Source organism: Lacerta agilis, chromosome 8, assembly GCF_009819535.1.
Source record: "Lacerta agilis isolate rLacAgi1 chromosome 8, rLacAgi1.pri, whole genome shotgun sequence".
Taxonomy (NCBI): domain Eukaryota; kingdom Metazoa; phylum Chordata; class Lepidosauria; order Squamata; family Lacertidae; genus Lacerta; species Lacerta agilis.
In genome coordinates this window covers 68,003,376-68,024,552 of record NC_046319.1, presented here as the reverse complement: position 1 = coordinate 68,024,552, position 21,177 = coordinate 68,003,376, and the positions used below count along the sequence as shown (strand labels likewise).

At 49.4% G+C, this 21,177-nt stretch overlaps 1 protein-coding gene across 2 annotated transcripts in view; it reads left to right on the top strand.

Moving 5' to 3' along the window:
* KIRREL2 (kirre like nephrin family adhesion molecule 2) overlaps positions 1-20,745 on the top strand; it is a 70,362-nt gene extending 49,617 nt beyond the window's left edge. Inside the window, exons 4-15 of one of the 2 annotated variants that reach the window (XM_033158093.1) lie at positions 2,066-2,223; positions 4,094-4,244; positions 5,284-5,389; positions 6,627-6,775; positions 8,113-8,240; positions 8,695-8,821; positions 9,242-9,342; positions 12,141-12,339; positions 13,095-13,205; positions 14,099-14,208; positions 17,244-17,327; positions 18,984-20,745. In XM_033158093.1, the coding sequence (XP_033013984.1) occupies positions 2,066-2,223; positions 4,094-4,244; positions 5,284-5,389; positions 6,627-6,775; positions 8,113-8,240; positions 8,695-8,821; positions 9,242-9,342; positions 12,141-12,339; positions 13,095-13,205; positions 14,099-14,208; positions 17,244-17,327; positions 18,984-19,427 (1,868 nt within the window). In that variant the 3' untranslated portion in view covers positions 19,428-20,745. The remainder of the gene's footprint in view (positions 1-2,065; positions 2,224-4,093; positions 4,245-5,283; positions 5,390-6,626; positions 6,776-8,112; positions 8,241-8,694; positions 8,822-9,241; positions 9,343-12,140; positions 12,340-13,094; positions 13,206-14,098; positions 14,209-17,243; positions 17,328-18,983) is intronic. The other variant, XM_033158094.1, reaches the window with a different exon arrangement.
* The last annotated feature ends 432 nt before the right edge of the window (positions 20,746-21,177 follow it).

The window sequence follows — 21,177 nt, the reverse complement described above, 5'->3', positions numbered from 1 at the left end:
ACTACTCTGGCGAGATAGTCTGCGGGCAGGTAGGGTCTCAGCCTGCATACCAGATGAAGCTGGTAGACAGCTGCCCTGGATACAGAACTGACCTGTGTCTCCATGGACAGATGTGAGTCCAAAATGACTCCCATGCTGCTCACCTGGTCCCTCAGGGGCACAGTTACCCCATTCAGGACCAGGGAGAAGACAATCCTGGTTAATATATAACGAGAGTCAAAAATTCCTGCATCCAGTTCTGGCTTCTTGGATCTCATACTGGCAAAGCCTTCTGGCTTTTCTGCTAATCTATCAATGTTTCTTGGCAGCATAAATGGAGCTGGAGGATACATTGTTGTGACAGCCCATCAGCACACAGCCACAGGGGCCTTTCCATTCCAGGCCCAGGCCCAGAGGCGTAGCTAGGGGAGTGGGGGGCACTGGGCGCCACATCATGGAGGTGGCACTTACCACGGGGCCTGCAGCGTGCTCAAGCCACATGTCTCTCCTGGGAGTGATGCGGCAGCTCGGGCACCGGCAGGCTCCACTCTGCCCGAAAAAGCAACACGGGCCTGCAGGGTGCCAGAGTGGAACATGGCTAGGGTACTGGGATTCCGGTGTGCCCTGCCTCACCCCACAGGCACCTCGCCATGCCCCCTTTGTGTGGCATTCACAGGCAGGGTGCTCATGCCGTCCCGGGTGTCCAAGCAGCTAGCTGCGCCGCTGCCTAGGCCAAATCCTGTACTCTTTTAGTTGCTGGGAAGTAGCGGTGAACAAATGGGTCATTCGCAGTTTCTCTCATTTCCCCCAGTCTGGAATTTAGCTCCCCACATTTCTGCAGCAATTTGAGATTATTATTTTTTGCCAAAAACAAAAACCCCGCCCTCGTGAAAATTCACCAAGTTCAGTGTGGATTTCTCCTAACAGCTGCGGTTTTGACAAATATACACATTTCTGCAAGCAAGGTCCCTTCATATAATGCATTTTAGTACAATGCTTTCATATCCATTCATAAGCATGCTTTACCCTAATCTAGGCTTTTTTGTACGCATGGCTTGACTGCATTGCAAAATTCAGAGCTGTATGAATTTTAAAGGGCTGCTGTAGCTCAGTTCATGGGCTCTTTTGGAAACTGCAAATTAGCTAGCTTTGCCTTTATGTGTGAGATGAATTGAATTTCTTCCCCATCCCTATGGGGAACTCAAGACATCTCTCCACCAGTTAGGAATTCCTGACTCACTGCTTTTGTAGCACACCTTCCTGTGTCTTGGCTGAATCAGAAATATACTTTTACTCTGGCTCACTCTCCTATGTGCAGTGAAGAGTTGGCATGCATCTGTCCCATTACCACCAATGTGCCCACCTAGAGATGCTGGGGGTTGAACCTGGGACCTTCTGCATTCAAAGCAGGTGTCCTACCACTGAGCTACACCCCTTCGCTGCTGTCAGAGGCCTAGATCTCAGTGCCATTTTAATGCCAGCTTTGCGGACAAGCTCATGCTTCGCATGCATAGTTCCTGGTTCTATCCCCATCATCTCACATTTAAAGGACCTGGCAAGCAGCTGATGGGAAGGACTTTCCACCTGTCAAAGTTGGCTTGTCACAGGTGTGGGCAGGTAAGGATCCAGCCCACCAGCTGCGTTCAGCAGCCCACCCCAGCCCTATATTAAAGATGCACCCAAGGACCAACTACTGCAGCCAAGACTTTGCTGCAATCCTATCTGGCTCTGCTTACACCTGGTAGTGCTGCTCCCTCTGTAGACCTCAGCTAATGGTTTCCTGGATAAAGGACCCACATACTTGATAAGCTGGTTTTGCTGCGTATCCCCTGAAGAATGGGGGCCAGCCAGAAAATATGCTGGCAGGAAGCTGCTGGCTGTTTTGCAGTAAACAATTAAGTGCTTCACTTCTCCCTCTTCACAAAATCTGGCTCGGATGGAAACTCTCTCCTGCTGCTTCTGCCCTGCCCAGAGTGTTGTTGTTTTTTCCTGGAGAAGCTTGTGTGGCCCAAAGCTCTTGCACCTGGTAGTGCCCCCTTACCAGATAACACAGCTAACCTATCTTCTCCATGTCTCTTCTTCCAAGTCCCTCCCAATGACCCGGAGATCCAGAACGGTCCCATCGTGCATGTGATATCCAACATCCCCTACAACTTGTCGTGCCGTGCTGCCGGGGCCAAGCCAGCTGCCGAAATCAGCTGGTACCGAGATGGGCAACGCCAGGAGTCTGCCGTGTACTCCAAGGTGAGACTTTGCCGAGTGTTGGCAAGAACTAGACAAGCAGAGGAAGGGGATCAAAAGTAGGACAGCGAGTCTGAGATCTATCTTGGTAAGCCTGGCGAAACATCCAGCACCCTCCCTTCGTCCATCACAATCTGGATTGCCAGGCTGACTTGTCTTTTCACCTAGTGCTGCTGTTGCCAAACGACAAGTCAGTCCGTAATAAAAGCAGGCTCCTCCATGATTTAATTGCGGGTGACAGGACTGACCTAGTGTGTATTACCAAAACCTCAGTGGCCAAACTGGGAAGGCCAAATCTCTCCCAAGCGCTTGGTGGTGCAAAAACACTGGTTGTCACTGTTATTCATTGTAACTTCATCCTTCTCCTTTATTTCTTCGTTATTTTTCACTGAGAAACTAATGTCAAGTTTTAGGGGTTGTTCTGAGTGTTAGGGTTAGGATTAGGGTCACAGACATGAAACAATAGCCCCCACTGCCCAGTAAAAAAGGTAAAAGGTAAAGGACCCCTGGACAGTTAAAGTCCAGTCAAAGGCAACTATGGGGTGAGGCGCTCATCTCGCTTTCAGGCTGAGGGAGCCGGCGTTTGTCCACAGACAGCTTTCCAGGTCATGTGACCAGCATGACTAAACTGCTTCTGGCCCAATGGGACACTGTGACGAGTGCCAGAGCACATGAAAACAGTTTACCTTTCTGCTGCAGCGGTACCTATTTATCTGCTTGCACTGGCGTGCTTTCGAACTGCTAGGTTGGCAGGAACTGGGACAGAGCAACAGGAGCTCACTCCATCACGGGGATTCGAACAGCCAACCTTCTGATCAGCAAGCCCAAGAGGCTCAGTGGTTTAGACCACAGCTCCACACGCGTCCCTGTTACTGCCCAATATCCCCCCCTGCATGAGGGGTGCTGGTGAACCCACAGTCGATTGTGCTTGGGGACTTCAACCGCCACACCAAGCCTGCCTTATCTGGGCTGGCTCAGGACTTTGTGACCATATCAACCAGAGGACTATCTCAGCATACTAGGCATGGGGAGCCTGTGGCCCTCCAGATGTTCAGTGAATCATAGAATTGTAGAGTTGGGTGGGACTACGAGGGTCATCTCGTCTAACCCCCTGCAATGCAAGAATCTTTCGCCCAACGTGGAGCTCAAAGCCACAACCCTCAGATTAGAGTCTCATGCTCTACCAGCAGGGTTGGATTACAACTCCCAACATTCCTTAGCATCGGTCATGCCGGCTGAGGCTGGTGGGAGTTGTAGTCCAATGGCCACTGGAGGGCCACAGATTCCTCAGTCCAGCTTCCTCGGTTAAGCCACCACCACTTTGAATCGTGCTCAGGAACAGACCAAAGCCCAGCAAAGTTATTTCAATATAGGTGAGATGCATTGCACAGCAGCAAGCTTGGCCCCAACACTCAGTGTACATTTGAACAAGAAGACACGACCAATCCCGGCGTTCTGTGAAATGTACAAGCTTTCAACCACTGGTTGTTGTATTCACACATGCAGAAATGGTAATGTTAGACCCGCCTGCCCTGAGGGAGGGAAGAAGCAAGGGAGCCTAGGCCACAAAGCACGCATGCCCCCAGCTCCCCATTGGCCAGAGAGGACGTTGTTGCTCTACATTTGATATATAATGGATTCGTTTTAGGGTTTTAAAATGGTAAATCCCCTTGGATGCCTTGGTGGACAGGCAGTATGCAAATCCAATAAATGAACACTAGATGTAGGCTGGGGGGGGGGGGAGAAAAGTGTGTGTGTGTGTGTGTGTGTGTGTGTGTGTGTGTGTGTGTGTGTGTGTAGAGGCCCTGTCTCCAGAGAGTGGCTATCCAAGGAAATATTCAACATGGAAACCCTTCTCCTTCCTCTCCTGCAGGCCCTCATGGATGACGGCAAGCGAGAAGTGGCTGTCAGCACCCTCCTCTTGACCCCCAGCAGCAGGGACATGGGCAGCTCATTCACCTGCCGAGTCAGCAACCCAGCAGCCCCAGCCGGCAAGCAGACCACGGTCACCCTCAATGTGCAATGTGAGCCCCCAGGGCATGGGCCTGCTGGGAAGGGGTGGGACTCTGTGGCAGCGCATCTGCCTTCCGCACAGAAGTTCCTGGGTCCGTGGGTGCTTCCGTTGCGGCTGGGCGTTTTCCCTGCCCGCAGCTCTGGAGAGGTGCTGCCAGTCAGTGTAGGCAATACTGAGCTGGTGGTCTGATTCAGTATGAGGGAGGCAGCTTCCTACGTTGAGGGAGAGCTGGGAAGAGAGGAAACGGAGCTGTTTCACATGGCAGGATGGCTTTGTGGTGCAATAAATGTGGCCACATTCACACTGTAAATTTAAAACGCTACGATGCCATTTTAAACAACCACTTCTCCCCCCCCAAGGAATCCTGGGAAATGTGGTTAGTTAAGGGTGCTGAGGGTTGTCAAAAGAGATTCCAATTCCCCTCACAGAGCTGAATTCCCAGAGGGGTTGAACAGTCAATCCCTTTTCCCAGGGAACACTCTGAATTGTGTGTAGTTCTGTGAGGGGACTAGGGGCCTGCTAACAACACTCAGCATCGTTGATAACGTATGGTTTAAAGTGCTGTGCTATCACTTTAAATGCATAGCCCAGATGGGGTCTAGGTCGCTGTGGGGTGATCCAAATGAAATAATAGCTTGGAGCCACCCTTGGAGTCTTAAGTCCTGCAGAAGCAGTGCTCTTGGTACCTTGCCGTGGCTCGGGGCTTCTGAAAGCATGGAAACCTGGAGAGGCAAGCTATGTGGAATCCTAGCTACCTGCCTTGGCAGCAGCCTAACTGACTGTACCCAGGTGGAACAGCTAATAGACACTGCATAGGTTGATAATAAGGGAGCCGGGCACATGCAGCGATGGATAGTAAAAGATCCAAGCTGATGCTGGCTATAGGCACAAACTTTGGTACCCATTTCCCAATTGGGATAAAGGCCTCAGGGAGAAAAAAGGCATAAACCTTTACCTTTTGGGGATCCCTTTGCCGGGTCACTGGGGCCTTTACACTAGAGGGAATAAATGTTCAGGATTTTCATCCGTTCCTCTCCCTCCTCTTGCAGATCCACCGGTTGTCATGCTCTCGGTGCAGCCACAAACTGTGGCCGAGGGTGGCAAAGTGAGCTTCCTCTGCACGGCCACCTCCAACCCCGAAGTGACAGGCTACAGGTAAGGGCTAGAAAGAGCAGAGAGCGTGCCCACCAGAGATCATGCGGCAGCAATGGTGTGACTGGGATGCCCTCTAATGGCAACACTGGGGATGCCACAGTCGTTGACGCTTGCCGGTTAGCCGGACAGCAAAGTGTATTTGCTTTCTTTTGCTGTGGTTCTTGCCTTTTCCTCGCCTTTCCTCATCTTTCAAAGGGAGAGAAGAGCCCTGGGGAATCACACCAGAGGCCCATGTAGTCCAACATCCTGTTTCCTTCAGTGGCCAGCCAGATGCCTTCTAGAAGCCCAAATGCAGGACTTGAGAGCAATTTGGCCCACTGTCGCCTTCTTAGGCACTGGTGTTACTGCATAGCTATCATGACTAGTACCCACTGACAGCCTGACCCGCCAAGCATCTGCCTAATCCCCCTGTTAAACCTTCTAAGTTGGTTGCCATCTCCAATTCTTGTGGCAGAGAGTTCCACAGTTCGACTCTGTGTGAGGAAGTCATTTCCTTTTGTCCATTCTGAATCTCCCACCTTTCTGTTTCATTGGATGGGCCCCGGGGAGGGAGAGGAACTTCAGTTCACTTTCCTCACACAGCACATGATTTTATATATCTCTTTCAAGTCCCCACAACCCTCCTTATTCACCTGCTTTCTAAATAAAAGATCCCCCAGCATTGTATGCCATTCCACAGAGGGCAGGAGAGGGGAATAAAATTTTTGGTCCATTGGGTCAAAGATCTTCCCTTCCTACAGTGGGCCAACTTTGATGGGTAGAATGAACCACCCACCTGTCAACCACCTGACATCGTATTGACTTTGGGTGATTGACAAGTGGGTTGTCGCACCCTGCTGTCCAAGCTGACCCGCCGAGGTGAGCTGAGAACCTGCACAAAGCAGGAGTGAACTCTCCACACATCAGGGGGCTCAATCCTGCTTTGTGCAGGGTTCGGGCACTGGGAACTGGCTGGTGCACCTGAAGTAAGCAGGATTGAACTCCCCACATAGCAGCAGGTGTGTGGGGAGTTCAATCCTGCTCTCTGCAGCTGTATCCCCACCTGCCCTGCATCAGATGTCACATATGATGGGCATGGTTTTAGGGGGGGAAATGGCCTTGTGGTCCAAAATGGGGAGGCCTTGTGACCCACATTTGGCCCATGAGCCAGAACGTCCCTGGCCCTGACATAGGGGAACCTTTCCTCATAAAGAACCCCCTGATCCGAGCTCTCCTAAGACCACACATCTCTTCGCAGGTGGGCTAAAGGAGGTGTACCTATTCCTGAGGCCAATGGCGACAGCTACGAGGCAACGGTTGACCAGTCCTTCTTCACAGAGCCTGTGTCGTGTGAGGTGTCCAACGCTGTGGGCAGCACCAATGTCAGCACGCTGGTGGATGTGCATTGTAAGTAAAGGAGGCGGCTCCAGATCCCGAGATAAGTGGGGGGCATAGCTCGGTGGCAGAGAACACACTTGGCACCCAGAAGATCCCAGAGTCAGCCCCTGCCGTCTTCCTTTAAAAGAATCAAGAAGTAGCGCATTGGGAAAGGCCCCTCTAGGAGACCTGAGAATGCCAGAGACAGTCCGAGTAAAACACTGAGCATGGGGGATAAATTGCCTGACTCTGGGGTCACCAACGTGGCCTCTGCGAGTACCCACCAGTATCTCCCATGGTGCCTGCGAAAAGTCTAAGTCAGTATGCCTTCTAAAATCCACAGTGCGTGAAAGACATTTGCTTTTTCTGTTCCGTTCCTGCTTGAACTTGCTTGGCTGCCCTGACATGGCCTCCACAGCAGCCATTTTTGTGTCACAATGCCACATGCACAGCGGCAGCCATTTTGCTCCCACGGCACTTTCTCAAAAGGCCAGAGCGTGTCAACTGTCCCAAAAAGATTGGTGACCCCCGGCCTGGCCTTGTGGAAGGCAGCTTTCAATGTGCCTAAAATGTAATTGTGATAAGTTCAGATAATGGACCGGCAGGCTCTCGCCTCAGACAGTCCCTTGCCATCCTGTTTTGCCCAACTGCTATTTGGCTAGTGTATGTGATGACAGGCATCCTTGGAATTACATTCAGGATGGGTGAACAACCTCTGTTTGCCTTGGAAACAATGGAGAGATGCATTGCAAGCAATCACTTTTGAGTGCTCTCACAAACATTGGAAGGTTTTTTGAGTACTTGGAAATATTGCGGGTGGTCGGTGGGGAACAACTATTATTCCCACTACTCCTTGCTCCAGCAAAAAGCTTTGTTCCAGCAAAAACAGATGCTCCAGGTGGAGGGGAAAGCCCACTTTGCAAGGGGTTAATCTTTTTGCGCGCCCGCACACACACACAGATAGCATCCATTATTTTGTGATCAGCCCTGCTAGAAGTGCCCCTATGCAAGCTATTGGAGACATCATTTCTTTCATTTTGCAAGTAGGTCCTTTGATGGACTTGACCTTGGCTCAGAGTGTGACAAAACCCTGCTCAGAATGGGCTGTGTCTGCTTCAGCCCTGCTCACAAAAATTCGAGCAGGGATGCTCATAGATTAGTCAGGCACTAACTCTAAATTTTCACCCCAACCCTAATTTACATGGTCAATGTGCCTCTTATACCCTCTTGCCATGATTCTTACAAAACCTCCAGAAGGTAGCCACTTCCAGTATCATTATTCCCATATTGCAGATAGGGAGACTGAGGCAGAAGATCAGTCGCTCTGTTCAGCTAACTCTCGGCAACCCCTTTCTTTCTGTCCACAGTCGGACCCCGCCTCGTCTCTCAGCCAAAGCCCCTGACGGTCGACGTTGGTGCAGACGCCTCTTTCACCTGTACCTGGACTGGGAATCCTCCTCTCACCCTGGCCTGGACCAAGAAAGGGTCTAGTGTGGTAAGTGCAGCATCAGCCCCCTCTTCAGATTTCTATTATAACAACAACGAGAAACAAATGTGAAATAGAAAGAGTCTAATATGGCAAGTGATTTCCACCAGGAGCCCATGTGCTCTGAACTGGCTTGCAACTTTCAAATCATGCCAATTTCCTTTTTTTTTTTTTTCTTCCAAAAGTTGGGAGTTAAAAATAAACTGCTCTGGGATTGTAATTTGCAAATTACACAAATAGATCTCGGAGGCCCACCTGCCACTGCGCCACTTGCCTATAAACACAGAAGGCAAGAGAGTGACGGATGCCCCGCCCACTTTGCCTCTGGCCCCGCCCATCGCCAGCATGCAGCCCCCAACAAATTACCCCCAGGGACTGGGGTCAGGAGAGAGACTCCCCACCCCTGCTGGAAAGATTCCTTTGGTCCTAAGAGAGCCACGACCAGGACTCCTTGTACCAACAGGTGCTGAGCAACGGCAACACTCTGCATCTCAAGGCGGTGACGCAGGAAGACGCCGGCGTTTATGTGTGCAAAGCCATTGTGCCGCGCATTGGAGTGGCGGAGAAGGAGGTGACCCTGGCTGTGAATGGTGAGGGGCCTGGCCTTGCGTCGGGACCAGGTGGCGGGTGTGGCAAGACTGTTAAAGGGAACAGAGCAAAGCAAAGATGGGATCGGATTGCAGCTTGCCTTGCCTGGGGACCATAAGAAGCTGGCTTAGCTCTTAGACCATTGTCCTTCTCGCTCCTACCTGGAGAAGCCAGAGGTGGAACCATGGATCTTTCTGCTTTGCATGCACGGCAGATGCTTTACCATTGAGGTGTATGCCCCCCCTTCCCAGGGAAAGATAGGAGGGAGCCTGGATGAAATCCACAAGCCGCTACACCTGAGACACTCTCTTTTTAACCAAATCAGCTCCTGTAGCCTTCTAAAACAGTAACTAAGGGATGGGGAGGGGAGAAAAGGGCCTCTTCTGTTTTGAACACTGCCCTGATTGTGTCCTCCTTTCCAGGTCCGCCCATTATCAGCGCAGAACCAAGCCAGCAGACTGCAGTGGGAACCAAGGCACGGCTGGAGTGCTTAGTGGGGAGCGTCCCACCTCCTGATAGGATAGTAAGTGCTTCAGTCAACTAGCCTTTCCAGACCTGCTGTTCCTTGTCCCTTAACCTGTGTGTACTTCAGTATACCTGAAGGAGCATCTCCACCCCCATCATTCAGCCCGGACACTGAGGTCCAGCTCTGAGGGCCTTTTGGTGGTTCCCTCACTGTGAGGGAACCAGGCAGAGGGCCTTCTTGGTAGTGGCGCCCGCCCTGTGGAACGCCCTTCCATCAGATGTCAAGGAAATAAACAACTACCTGACTTTTAGAAGGCATCTGAAGGCAGCCCTGTTTAGGGAAGTTTTTAATGTCTGATTTTTATCGATGGGCAGGGTATAAATAATAAATTATTATAATAAATTATCATAGTAGTACTTTGCAAGCTCAGGAATTCATCATTCTGGAAATCTCAACTTTTAAATTAAGAGTACGCAGGTTCCTAGCACTCTGGAAGTACATAATATTACATAGGCACAGCAGCTATTGGATAGCTGTTCTTAAAACATGTGTGCTTTTTTTTCCCTGCCCGTTTTGGGGCAAGCTCTGGCAGCTTTCATTATAGTTGCAAGTTGAACTTTATTATTTCTTTTATTATGCAAGCATCTTCATCCTACCTTTCAGCTGGAAAAAGGGGGAGGGAAGTGAGGGTTCAGGCCTGCTTATAACAAATTTAACACCAGCGCATTATGAAAATGAAAACACATCAAATCAGGGACGAGCTGCAGCAGATGAAGCTGCTGTTAAAAATAAGGATTGGTTCAATGAGTTCTTCAACTCATGCTCTACAACGGAGTTATGGTCATTCCCCAACCCAAACTGCTTGTGATACTCCAAATGCTGTTATGCTGCAGCTTCATGGTTGCTCTGAGCTGAGACACATTCTGAGCAGGCTCTCCATCTGAGGGTGTGGGGCTCCGCCAGACACAGCGTTGCCCTTTGCCCCCTTCAGCAGAGGCAGAATGAATTGTGCAAAATAAGCAGCTCAGTGTGCAAAAGTTGCTTAATCTGCAGGATTTATATGGGTCACTGAATTCAGCGTTTCTTGGCCCAGAATCCCAATGTTCCTATCCCAAAGCACACAGCGTTCTGGCCTTTTAATTTCTCCTTGACCAACTAGAGGAGATCCATTGGATTTTTAATTTTTGCTTTTGAAAGCAACAAATGCAGTCGCCGAGAATGTCCGGTTCAGATTAGAGTTGCAGAGCTTTGTGGGGAACTTTGGGGCTTCCAGATGTTGCTGAACTGCACCTCCCACCATCCCTGGCTATTGACCATGCCTACAGGAACATCTGGAGGACCAAAGGTTCCCCACACTGGGGTTAACCTTTGCCCCTCTGTGCTGTTTTTTTTCTGGCTGAAATCTCCCTCCACCTACTATATATATATATATAAAAACTACTAGCTAATGAGTCCAAACATAGACGCCGTGGTTCCTCTTGGGCAAATAGCTTAAGGGGAGGGGTGCAGTGTTCACCTGAGGGAGCAGCACGGAGGGGGAAGGGTTAAACCCCCTCCTCCAGTCCCAGCCTGAATCAGGATCCCATATGTGTTTCCACCTGCTTCCAGATGGCAGATTGCCACCCCCACCCCTTCCCAGATCAAAGGTTTTTGAGAAGCTGGTGGGTTATTAGAAAAGGGGGAGTGGGGGGGGGATCCCTGCATTCTTGAAAGTCAGTGAATGATACAACTTGGAACCATTCACCAGGCAGAGCAAAAGTTTATTGACTTTGTTCCCACCATGCCGAGAAATCCTCAGAAGGCCTAGCGCTCCCCTTACAACTGTAAATCACTACGCAAGGTGCCTGTTAACATCTGGAGAGCTATTTGTGGGTCGTGACTGACTGTGCAGTTCTGGTGATTTCCCAGCCCCCTTCCACTCGAGAGGCAGAGATCAAACAGATCTGCAGTAGCCTGGACAAAATAAGCAGATTTTTGTGTGTGGTCTATTTTTCTACATTGCACACAAGAATCTGATAGATTCTTGCATGGTGATTTTGCTGCACGTCGTTAGTTTTTTGTTTTGTTTTGTTTTTTGCATGGTGCAAATGATCCTATTTTTTCCATAGTGTTTTGTTTTTTCTACGATGCACATGATCAGCCAGCCACAAGGTGGAGGAAATGCCACATGGAGTTGTGTTTTTAAAGAGTGTGCATGTGACAACTGTCACCCATGCACTGGCTCTGGGTCAAAACCCTCTTAGCACCCTTGTGCTACCATCTGCCTACCAATGGCATAGGGATACGTTCTCTCCATGACAACCACCATTGCCATGACCTTTCTAATGTGTACATCAAATAATGAATATATGACAAACGCAAACAGTATAGTTCCAGTTACAGGTGGATAGCCGTGTTTGGTCTGCCATAGTCGAAACAAAATAGAAAATTCTTTTCAGTCTCTAAGGTGCTACTGAAAAGAATTTTCTATTTTGTTTCGCAAACAGTATAGCCACAATCCAGCTCTTTTGGCACACCCACCCTCCTGTTTTGCTTAGCATCCAGCCTGATAAAGTCTTCCGGCAGACTCTAAAGGCTTGCTCACTAGTTTGTGACATTTTAGCTGAGCATAATGGGGAGTTTTGCAAAATAAAAGGGTAGCCATTTGACCCATTGCCTTTGCAAGCTGATGTAACCTCCCTCTCCCTGTGCTCGGCTTATTTGGTGAATATCTATCTTGCTTATTTGGCATGCAGAGTGTTTGCAGGTAGCTCTCCTGCAGGTGACGCCATTCTCCCTTAGGTCCCTGCCCGGCTCTGTCCCGATGCCCCACCGCTGTTCACAGCTTTGATCCTCTCCCTTCCCCCTTGTCGCAGGCCTGGGCGTGGGGCGAACGGGTGCTGGATGCTGGATCGCTGGATCGCTTCACCGTGGACACGGTGGTGACGGACCAAGGGGTGCTCTCGGCCTTGCTGATCGACCCGACCCACGACGCTGACTTTGCCCTGCCCTACAACTGCACGGCCTGGAACCGCTTTGGTGCCCGTTCTGCAGCAGTCAGCTTGCGCCGCCAAGGTGAGGCTCCCATCTTTGGCCAGGAAGCCTTTGGAATGATCCCCTGGGGCAGGGAGGGAAGACCTGCAGCCCTCCAGATGCTGGCAGACTCCAAATCCCATCAGCCACAGCCAGCATGGCAGGGACGATGGGAGTTGTAGTCCAATGGCATCTGGAGGGCCACATTTTTATTCCTCCAGGTTCTTTGGACCTTAATTTCTGCTTATCTTTTGATGGGGGCGGGGTTCAATTGCATTTGCTTTTTTATACATACTACTGGTGAGCATCTTAGGTTATTTTTTCTCTTGTCCTTACGCTTATTTTTAACATTTGCTTCTCCAAAGTTGCTTTGAGCTCACCTTTCTGGAAAAAGTGATGATATGATGATGATGATTATTTCCCACAATGCCCCTGGCATGGCACTGCCCGTGTATATCAGGCTAGAAAAATAAAATTACAGGGAATCCCAGAGAAGGCATTACAGGTGAGCCCTTAGGAGCTGCCTGAGGAGTGCTGACCCAGGCCCTCCCCCTACTAGGCCACCTAGTGTCAAATTTGGAGCAGGGAGATCTGAGTTCAAATCATAGCCACAAACCTCCCGTGGGCAAATCGCTGTCTCTCAGCAGCCACAGCGTAGTTGCAGTGACAACACGGGATAATAAACTCTTGCAAATTGCTCTGGATTCCGTCAAGAGATGGAAATAAACAAATATGACAAATAAAAAGAGTGTGTGTGTGTGTGTGTGTGTGTAAATAACCCATCTTATTTCCATCAGAAGTCCTGTCCGTCTTAATTTTGGGTGCTTTGGCTGCCTCCGGCGTTGCTGCTCTCCTTCTCCTGGTGGTCTTCTTCTCTCTCTGCTACCGGCGCAAGCGCTGTGGGAAAGGTGAGGATCCCCGCAGCCCCCCTCCCCCCTCCCCTTGCTTTGTAGGTCATTCCAGACTTGAAGTGCACCTGGAGAACTAAAGAGAGCCTGGGGAGGCTGCAGTGCCAGGAAAGCAAGCCGGTTGCGTTTGAAGGAGGTGACACCAGCCGGAATAGCACAGCAGGGAAGAGAAGGGAGGCTGGGAGGTCACGTCCCAGCAGGAGGCTTTCTGTCATTACTGGAGAGGAGGGACCATTGCTCAGCACACCTGCTCAGAGCACATGCCTCACCTGGAGAAACTTCTGTCTCCAGTGTCTCCCAGTTCAAAAGGGGCTCTGTGTTTGGAGAGCTGGACCCTCTCTCCCTCCGTGGTTCTCCCATAATTTCAATTTATGTTGCATATTATAGTTACTCTATACCTTCACCTTATTACAAAATTAAAAGAGAAAAGTCACCCACACACACTGCTGTTCTTACTCAAATCCTAGCTGCATGGGCATCTAGGAGCACGTACCGGAAAATGTTAAGTTTGTGCCACTAAACAGTAGATTAAAGGGCTATGACACCCCAGCGCGACAAATCCACTTTTTTAAAAAAAGAAACAGACTTACTGCAGATCAGGAACGGACTGGTTTTGGGGCAGGATTCTCTCCCAACCCTACCTTGAGGTGCCTGGGATTGAACCTGGAATCTCCTGCAGTGCTGCACCACTCAGCCACGCTGCCCTGCATAAAGGAGCAGACATTCGAGGAAGCACAAAGGAGCCTAAGGTACCTCCTCCTGTGATGCGTCCTCATGTGTGCATCCATCCCAAAGCCCAAGTTCTGTGAGGCAAGGAAGGTCATCTTTGTGCGGAGCTGCAGGCAAGGAAGGCAGAATTCATGCCTGTATCTGTCACTCTGACTCTTCTGCAGCCAAGCGGGGAACTCAGCTCTCCAAGGCAGACATCCTGGTGCAGATCACAACGAGCGAGAGCAGCCCCAGCCGGCCGAGCGAGACCGAAGACGATGCCAAGGAGCCCATGGTGAGTAGAGCCAGTGTCCGGATGCGCTGCCCAAAGACTCGAAAGGTACTTAACAGACATGAAAGCACTCTCTGGAGGTCCTCTCCTGCTTGCCTACGGAACAGGGGTGTGGAGCCCACCACCCTTCAGATGTTCTGGGACTCCAAGGGTTGTTGCCAACTAAGTTCTAATCAGAGTAGACCCATTGAAGTTCATGGACCAAAGCTAGTCATGTTCTTCTATTGCAATGGGTCTCTCCGAATGGGACTGTGCAACTCCTCAGCCCCACCCAACACAGCCAATTAGGGCCAGAGATTTTGGAAGTTATCATTGAGGTTGAATCCTGACAAGAAAGAAGTACTGTTTGCGGGGGGGGCAGGTGTGGGGGACTCCCTGGTCCTGAATGAGGTAACTGTGCCCCTGACTCACAGCTGTCCATGGAGGCGCAGGTCAATTCTGTGTCCAGGGCAGCTATCTACCAGCTCCATCTGGTACGCAGGCTGAGACCCTACCTGCCTGCAGACTCTCTCGCCAGAGTGGTGCACGCTCTAGTTATCTCCCGCTTGGACTACTGCAATGCCCTCTATGTGGAGCTACCTTTGAAGGTGACCTGGAAACTACAATTAATCCAGAATGCCGCAGCTAGACTGGTGACTGGGAATGGCCGCTGAGACCATATAACACCAGTCCTGAAAGACCTACCTTGGCTCCCAGCACATTTCTGAGCACAATTCAAAGTGTTGGTGCCCTAAACGGCCTTGGCCCAGTATACCTGAAGGAGCGTCTCCACCCCATTGTTCAGCCCAGACACTGAGGTCAAGCGCCGAGGGCCTTCTGGCGGTTCCCTCACTGTGAGAAGTGAAGTTACAGGGAACCAGGCAGAGGGCCTTCTCAGTAGTGGTGCCCACCCTGTGGAACGCCCTCCCATCAGATGTCAAGGAAATAAACAACTACAGTGGTACCTCAGGTTACAGTGTACCTGACTTTTAAAAGACATCTGAAGGCACCCCTGTTTAGGGAAGTTTTTAATGTTTGATGTTTTATTGTATTTTTAATATTATGTTGGGAGCTGCCCAGAGTGGCTGGGGAAACCCAGCCAGATGGGCGGAGTATAAATAATATGTTGTTGTTGTTGTTGTTGTTGTTGTTGTTGTTGTTGTTGTTGTTGTTACTACTACTACTACTTCAATGCACAAAGCACACAGCCTGCTAAGAATACAAGTAGATCCCTTCCAGAGTCCAGCATCCCTTTCCCAGTAGTAGGCAAGCAGAGGTTTCCGGAAAACCCACAAGCCTCCAGTATTTGGTATTCAAAAGTACAATTGGGGCATACAACAAAATGTTGCAGGGTGGAGTGCTGGGATAGCTTAGTCAGTAGAACATGAGACTCTTAAGCTCACGGTTGTGGTGGGTTCGAGCCCCAAGATGGGCAAAAGGTTCCTACATCGCAGGGGGTTGGACTAGATGACCCTTGTGGTCCCCTCCAGCTCTACAGGTCTACGATTCTGTGCTCTTCAGGGTGTCTGGCCTACCAGCCAGCCAGCTGTGCACTTTCCCAATATATCCCATTCCCCCTCCTACCTGGATTTCCATTTTTCTCTCCACTCCATTAGTTAGCAGTCTAGGCCCTCTTTTTTAATGCTCAGTCCTTATTGGGTTTTCAGAGGGTTTCCCTGAACACCAAGAACCGGCACCCAGGTATACATAGGCTACGACATGGCCTCTGAACATGGAGGCTACATTGAGCTGTCATGGTACCAATTTGTTCTACCCTCCATGAATTTTTGCCTAACTCTTCTAAAAGGCCATCTAAGCTAGCAGCCACCCTTGCATACTGATAATTAACCAAGACTTGAGCCCTGCAATGCGCTCTTTGTGGGGCTACCCTTGTGTCTGGTCTGGAACCTCCAGCTGGTGCAAAATGCGGCAACTAGACCGTTGACGGGGACAGACTACCTACCACCAGCACATGCTTCAAGCTTACACTGGCTGCCCATATGTTAGTGGGACAAGTTCAGGGTTCCTGTATTAATTTGCAAGGCCCTTAACAACTTGGGTCAAGGCTATCTTAAGGACCACCTGATCCCTTATATCCTGGCCTGACCACTGAGATCCTTCGGGGAGTCTCTGTTGGGGTCCCCCATAACATAACTATTAGAAGCCCTGAATTCAGTGTTGAGGGCCCAAGTCCATTATATAATTATAAAATATAATTATGCTCATAATACTAATAACTCCCTCCCACGGGCACCTTTCTTGCACTTCGCACACATGACAAAAGACTTCCTTGTTCCAGCAGGCATGTTGAAGTAGGGATTGGCTTTATGTTTTGTTGTCCCATTTTCTATGCATTGTTTTTATGCACACGGCAAACAATGACTTAAATAAATAAATAAATGTGCCGTGTCTGTTAATTTCAGCAGTCTAAACCAGTGATTCCCAACCTTGGGTCTCCAGCTGTTGCTGGAATACAACTCCCATTATCCCTAGCTAGCAGGATGGTTAGGGATGATGGGAACTGTAGTCCAACCTTGGAGTTGGATGATGGGAACTGTAGTCCAACCTTGGAGGCCTAAGGTTGAGAAACACTGGTTTAAACCATCCGTTGTGTTAAACAGGGCTTCCTTGATCAGTTTCATCAGGCACCCACGCCCAAGTTCTAGCAATGTGAGAGAGAAGATCTCTCTCCACCCTTTCCATACCATTCAAAACTCAGTAATAATTTGTCTTCCCCCCTGGTCACTGATAGGACAGGAGGGTTTGGGCTGTTTGCCAGAGGTGGGGTCTTCCCTTGAGCTTAAAAAAAATGTACTTCTGCCAACCTCATTGTTTCCCTCAGCCTGCAGATTATGCCCCTCTCACACGCAGGCGGTGGTATTTACATAAAGAATGGCCCTCACAGCCTGAATGATAATAAAGAGAAGACAAGAGGAGGTGCTGTCATGGATCTCCACTTTCTTGCCTCGCCTGGTCTTAAGGGACCTAAAGAACTCAAGCCAGGACAAGGAGGGCATTTTCTATAGGCTGCTCATCTTTCCCCCTTCATCTCCCTCCAGGCCACAAGCAGTGAGTCTCCAGCTACATCCCACACTGAGCACAGTGAGATCCTGGAGGATGACGAAGGGAGCCAAGAGCTGAAGGTGAGCTCGGCTGGGACTTTGGGAGGCTGACCGCTCTGCCTACCGTACAAGAGCCCTACATCAGGGTTGGCCAGCCAGTGGCTTCTAGATGTTGTTGACTCCATCTCCCATCATCATCCCTGACTGTTGGCCAGGCTAGCAGAGGCTGATAACATCTGGAGTCCAAACATCTGGAGGGCCACAGGTTCACCACCACTGCCCTAAGTATACCTTTCTGAACCTCTCAAAGACCAAAGAGTCACACAAACATTTAAAAAAGCCTTCCTAATCCACACCAAAAGCCTGTCCATTTTCTAGTTATCTGTCTCCTCCGATAAGAAGGACATGGGAGTAACAGCCATCTCCTCCTCTTTTACAAAAAATGTTTTAGCATTTAAAATACTTCTTAACCACCACCAAAGATTTCAAAACACAAATACAACATAAAAACCAACAGATAAACAATAGATTGGTAAATAAACAAATAAAATATTGTTATATTCAGCCAAGTGGAGGCAGGCTAAAACCGTTTTTAAAAGAAGTTAGAAACAATGTAAGGCAAAATTCCAGCTAAAATGGCATCTAAAATGCACAGGACTTTACAAGCTTGTAATACAGGCAACAAATGTGCCTATTTGGGGAGGGCATTCCAGAGTGTGGGTGCCACTGCAGAAAAGGCCCTCTTCTTTTTTTGTAAATACATAAGGCAGCTCAGTTAAAGCCAGGTCCCAGTAGTTAAAATTCAGCTCCCCAGCTGTAGAAAGGGACAGACTCTTGGGTGTTATGGTTAAGCAACAAAATCACATCAATGAATATTATGATTTATTTGTCGTAATTGTAAATGGCCCTTCCCCCAAAAGAACCCCTGGGCAATGTACAACAAAGGATAAATGACAGAACTGCACCAATGATTTAAAAAACATAGTTATTTTGGTGGCAAAACCCAGTTAAAAAAACCAGACATTTGATAATTGGCAGTAATCCTAAATTGGTGGTATACAGTTGTATCTTGGATCTTGAACGTCTTGGCTCTCGAACAAATAGGCTCCCAAATGATTGAAAACCAGAAGGGAGTTTTCCAGTTTTCAAACAATTTTCAGAAGCTGAACATCCAGCGTGGCTTCCGCGGCTCTGGGAATTTTTAAGCCACTCTGGGAAATTTTAGCTCTCTGAAGAATCTCCAAACTCTTGACACCCTTAACAAACCACTATTCCCAGGATTCTTCGGGGGGAAGCTATGGCTGTTAAAAGGGGTCTAAACAGTGCTTGGAAGTGGCCAGGGGTGGTTTCAACCAGGGTCTCCTGAGTTCCAACCACTATGCGACACTGTCAATTCTCTCTCAGATTCTTTGCATATAATTTTTATTAAATTTTCTGTTTTACAATTTAAAATACTCATTTTCCATCCTTAAGATATCAATGACTTCCCTTCTTCTCTTTCCGTGGTTCATTTTACATATCATAAATCCCTGCACATTTTACAAAAGCTATACCATTCAGTATTCCATTATTGCATCCATCAAAACTTATTTACACTGTTGAATTTATCTTAATGCTGCCAGCATTTTCAGCTGTACGCAATTATTTCCCACATATTCAGATTCTTTGGGGCACATCCTGACATTTGCTTCCCTGGCATTCCAATACAGATGCAGATATTCTTTTTTTCTTCCATAGGATCCCACCAATGGCTACTACAAGGTGCGTGCCCACGAGGAACCAAGTTTGGTTAGCAGCTTCTCGGAGTACACGCCGGCTGCCCGCCCGTTGTTTGGGGCGACCTCTCTGTACCCTTCCACAGGGCCAGTTCAGCCCAAGCTGTACGAATACGCTCACCGCTATACCCTGGGCACGCCCGGCTCCCGCTCAGCCTACGACCCCCACGAGCGTCTTTTCCCCCAGGAAAACATCTACAGCGGGACAGCCTACCTCACCGCCCCCTATAGCCGGGCCTTCACCAGCTACGTCAAACCGAGCAGCTACGAGAAAGCGGAGAGCAGCTACGGGCAGTCGGACCAGGCCAGCAAAGTCTCGGGTTGCTCTCGCTTCTCCTACACGTCCTTGTCCCAACAGTCTGACTATGGGCGCCCCGCTCACCAGCGCATGCAGACCCACGTATGACTCGTGCCCGTCCCCTGGCAAATGCCGGTCACCTCCGCAGAAAGAGAAAAGGGAACGGACTCTGCTCACTTGTGGCTAACAGACTCGGAACGGCCAGGGTGATAGACTTGCAACCCTCACTTTCCTCCTGAGGGTGCCCAATTCTCCTTGTGTGTATATCGGTGGGGTGGGGTGGGGACGGCGGCAGGTAGCTGGCACGGCAGCCAAGATGGCCGACAGCCCTCTCGCCATCTTCTGACTGGGACCAAGCCCATCTCCCTCGGGCAGCAAGTAAACCAACCTCCTGCCCGCCTTCGCGCCAGGACATGAAGAGCGGTTTTGAAAACGGCGGGAAGCGCACTGCCTTGGCTGAGACAGAGGACAGACTTTCCGAGGAATCTGTCTTGACTTGTAAGAATCTGGATTCAAAATGGCGGGCACGGCTGTCTGTCACACAAAAGCATTGGCGTAAGAAGCTAGTGGGTGCTGAAACGGGTGCACAGTACGGTGCCGGGACAGTGACGGGACTACGTGATGCTTGTTCTCTCTCCCCACCCTGAAACAGAGCTGCCTCGAGGGCAAATCCCCTGCCGTCAAGGCAAGATTCTCCACCAGCCGCATGATTCTGGGAAATCTCCAAGCATGGGCCCCTCCCTAGTGCTTGCCTTTTAATTTTTTCCTGGCTTGATCCTGTGGTTTAAATCATTCTCTCTGCCCACCCTCTTTAGCTGGGGTGTCTCCTGGACTCCTACACATCCCCTTTAATTAAAGACAAGCAAATAAACCAGGCACTGCGCTTCGAACAGGACAGCACCTGCACTGCACCAAGTCGACAGGGAGGTGGCGATAGTGCTCAACATTTATGCCATTTTAAGACTTGCCAGGACTCTCTTTAGGCACATTTAAAATGACAGGCTGATGCTGAGGATTAAAATCCAATTATTAAAAAAGTCAAGGGTGGGGCGTGGGAGGATATAGGAAGCCAAAAGCCAATGGGATCTGTTGATTTCATTTGTGGGATTCTTTTTTCCCCCCTTTTCTTTTTAATAAGTTATTCCTTGTTGTTACTTTTTGCCTTAAGTGTATTTCTCTGCTATTGATGGTTCTGACATTTTTGTTTCGATCTTTCCAGAATCGCTTGGGAATGGTTTAGTTGGGGGTGGGGGGGATTTCCCCGTTTTGTTTGTTTTTGCATTTTTTTATTATTAGGCTGGGATTTCACACTGGCACACAACGGTCACACCTGTTTGAGTGTGTTGCGAAAGACGAGGGGGAGTTGTAAATGTATTGCCTACTGCAGAATTCAAATATTTATATTTAATTTAAAAAGCAGGACGGAGTTATGCTTTTGTTATTTTAGCCTTAGAACGCTAGGCAGCGGGACAGAGCACAAACTCAGCCGGGGGAATTCTGGGAACAGAGGAAGCTGCCTTGTACCAGGTCAGACTGGCTGGTGGAGAAAAGTATGTTACCTATACACTTTCCAGCATATATTTGCAACCTATGAGATCTGGAACCTTTCCTTTTAAAACTCAAAATCTGAAGGAAAAAGTGGGGAACCGCTGGCCCTCCAGATGTTGCTGGACTATAATTGAAGGTCACAGGTTGCCCACCTCTGCCTTAGATTCTCCAAAAGCGGTACCCAATACTCTGTTCTGCACTTCCATGGAACTGAAATAGAGCCACAGCTCTGACCCAATGCAACAGTGAACAGGACTCCTGCACATTTGACCCTTTTGCAGAAGAACAGATTTCAGCAGCATTGGTAAAA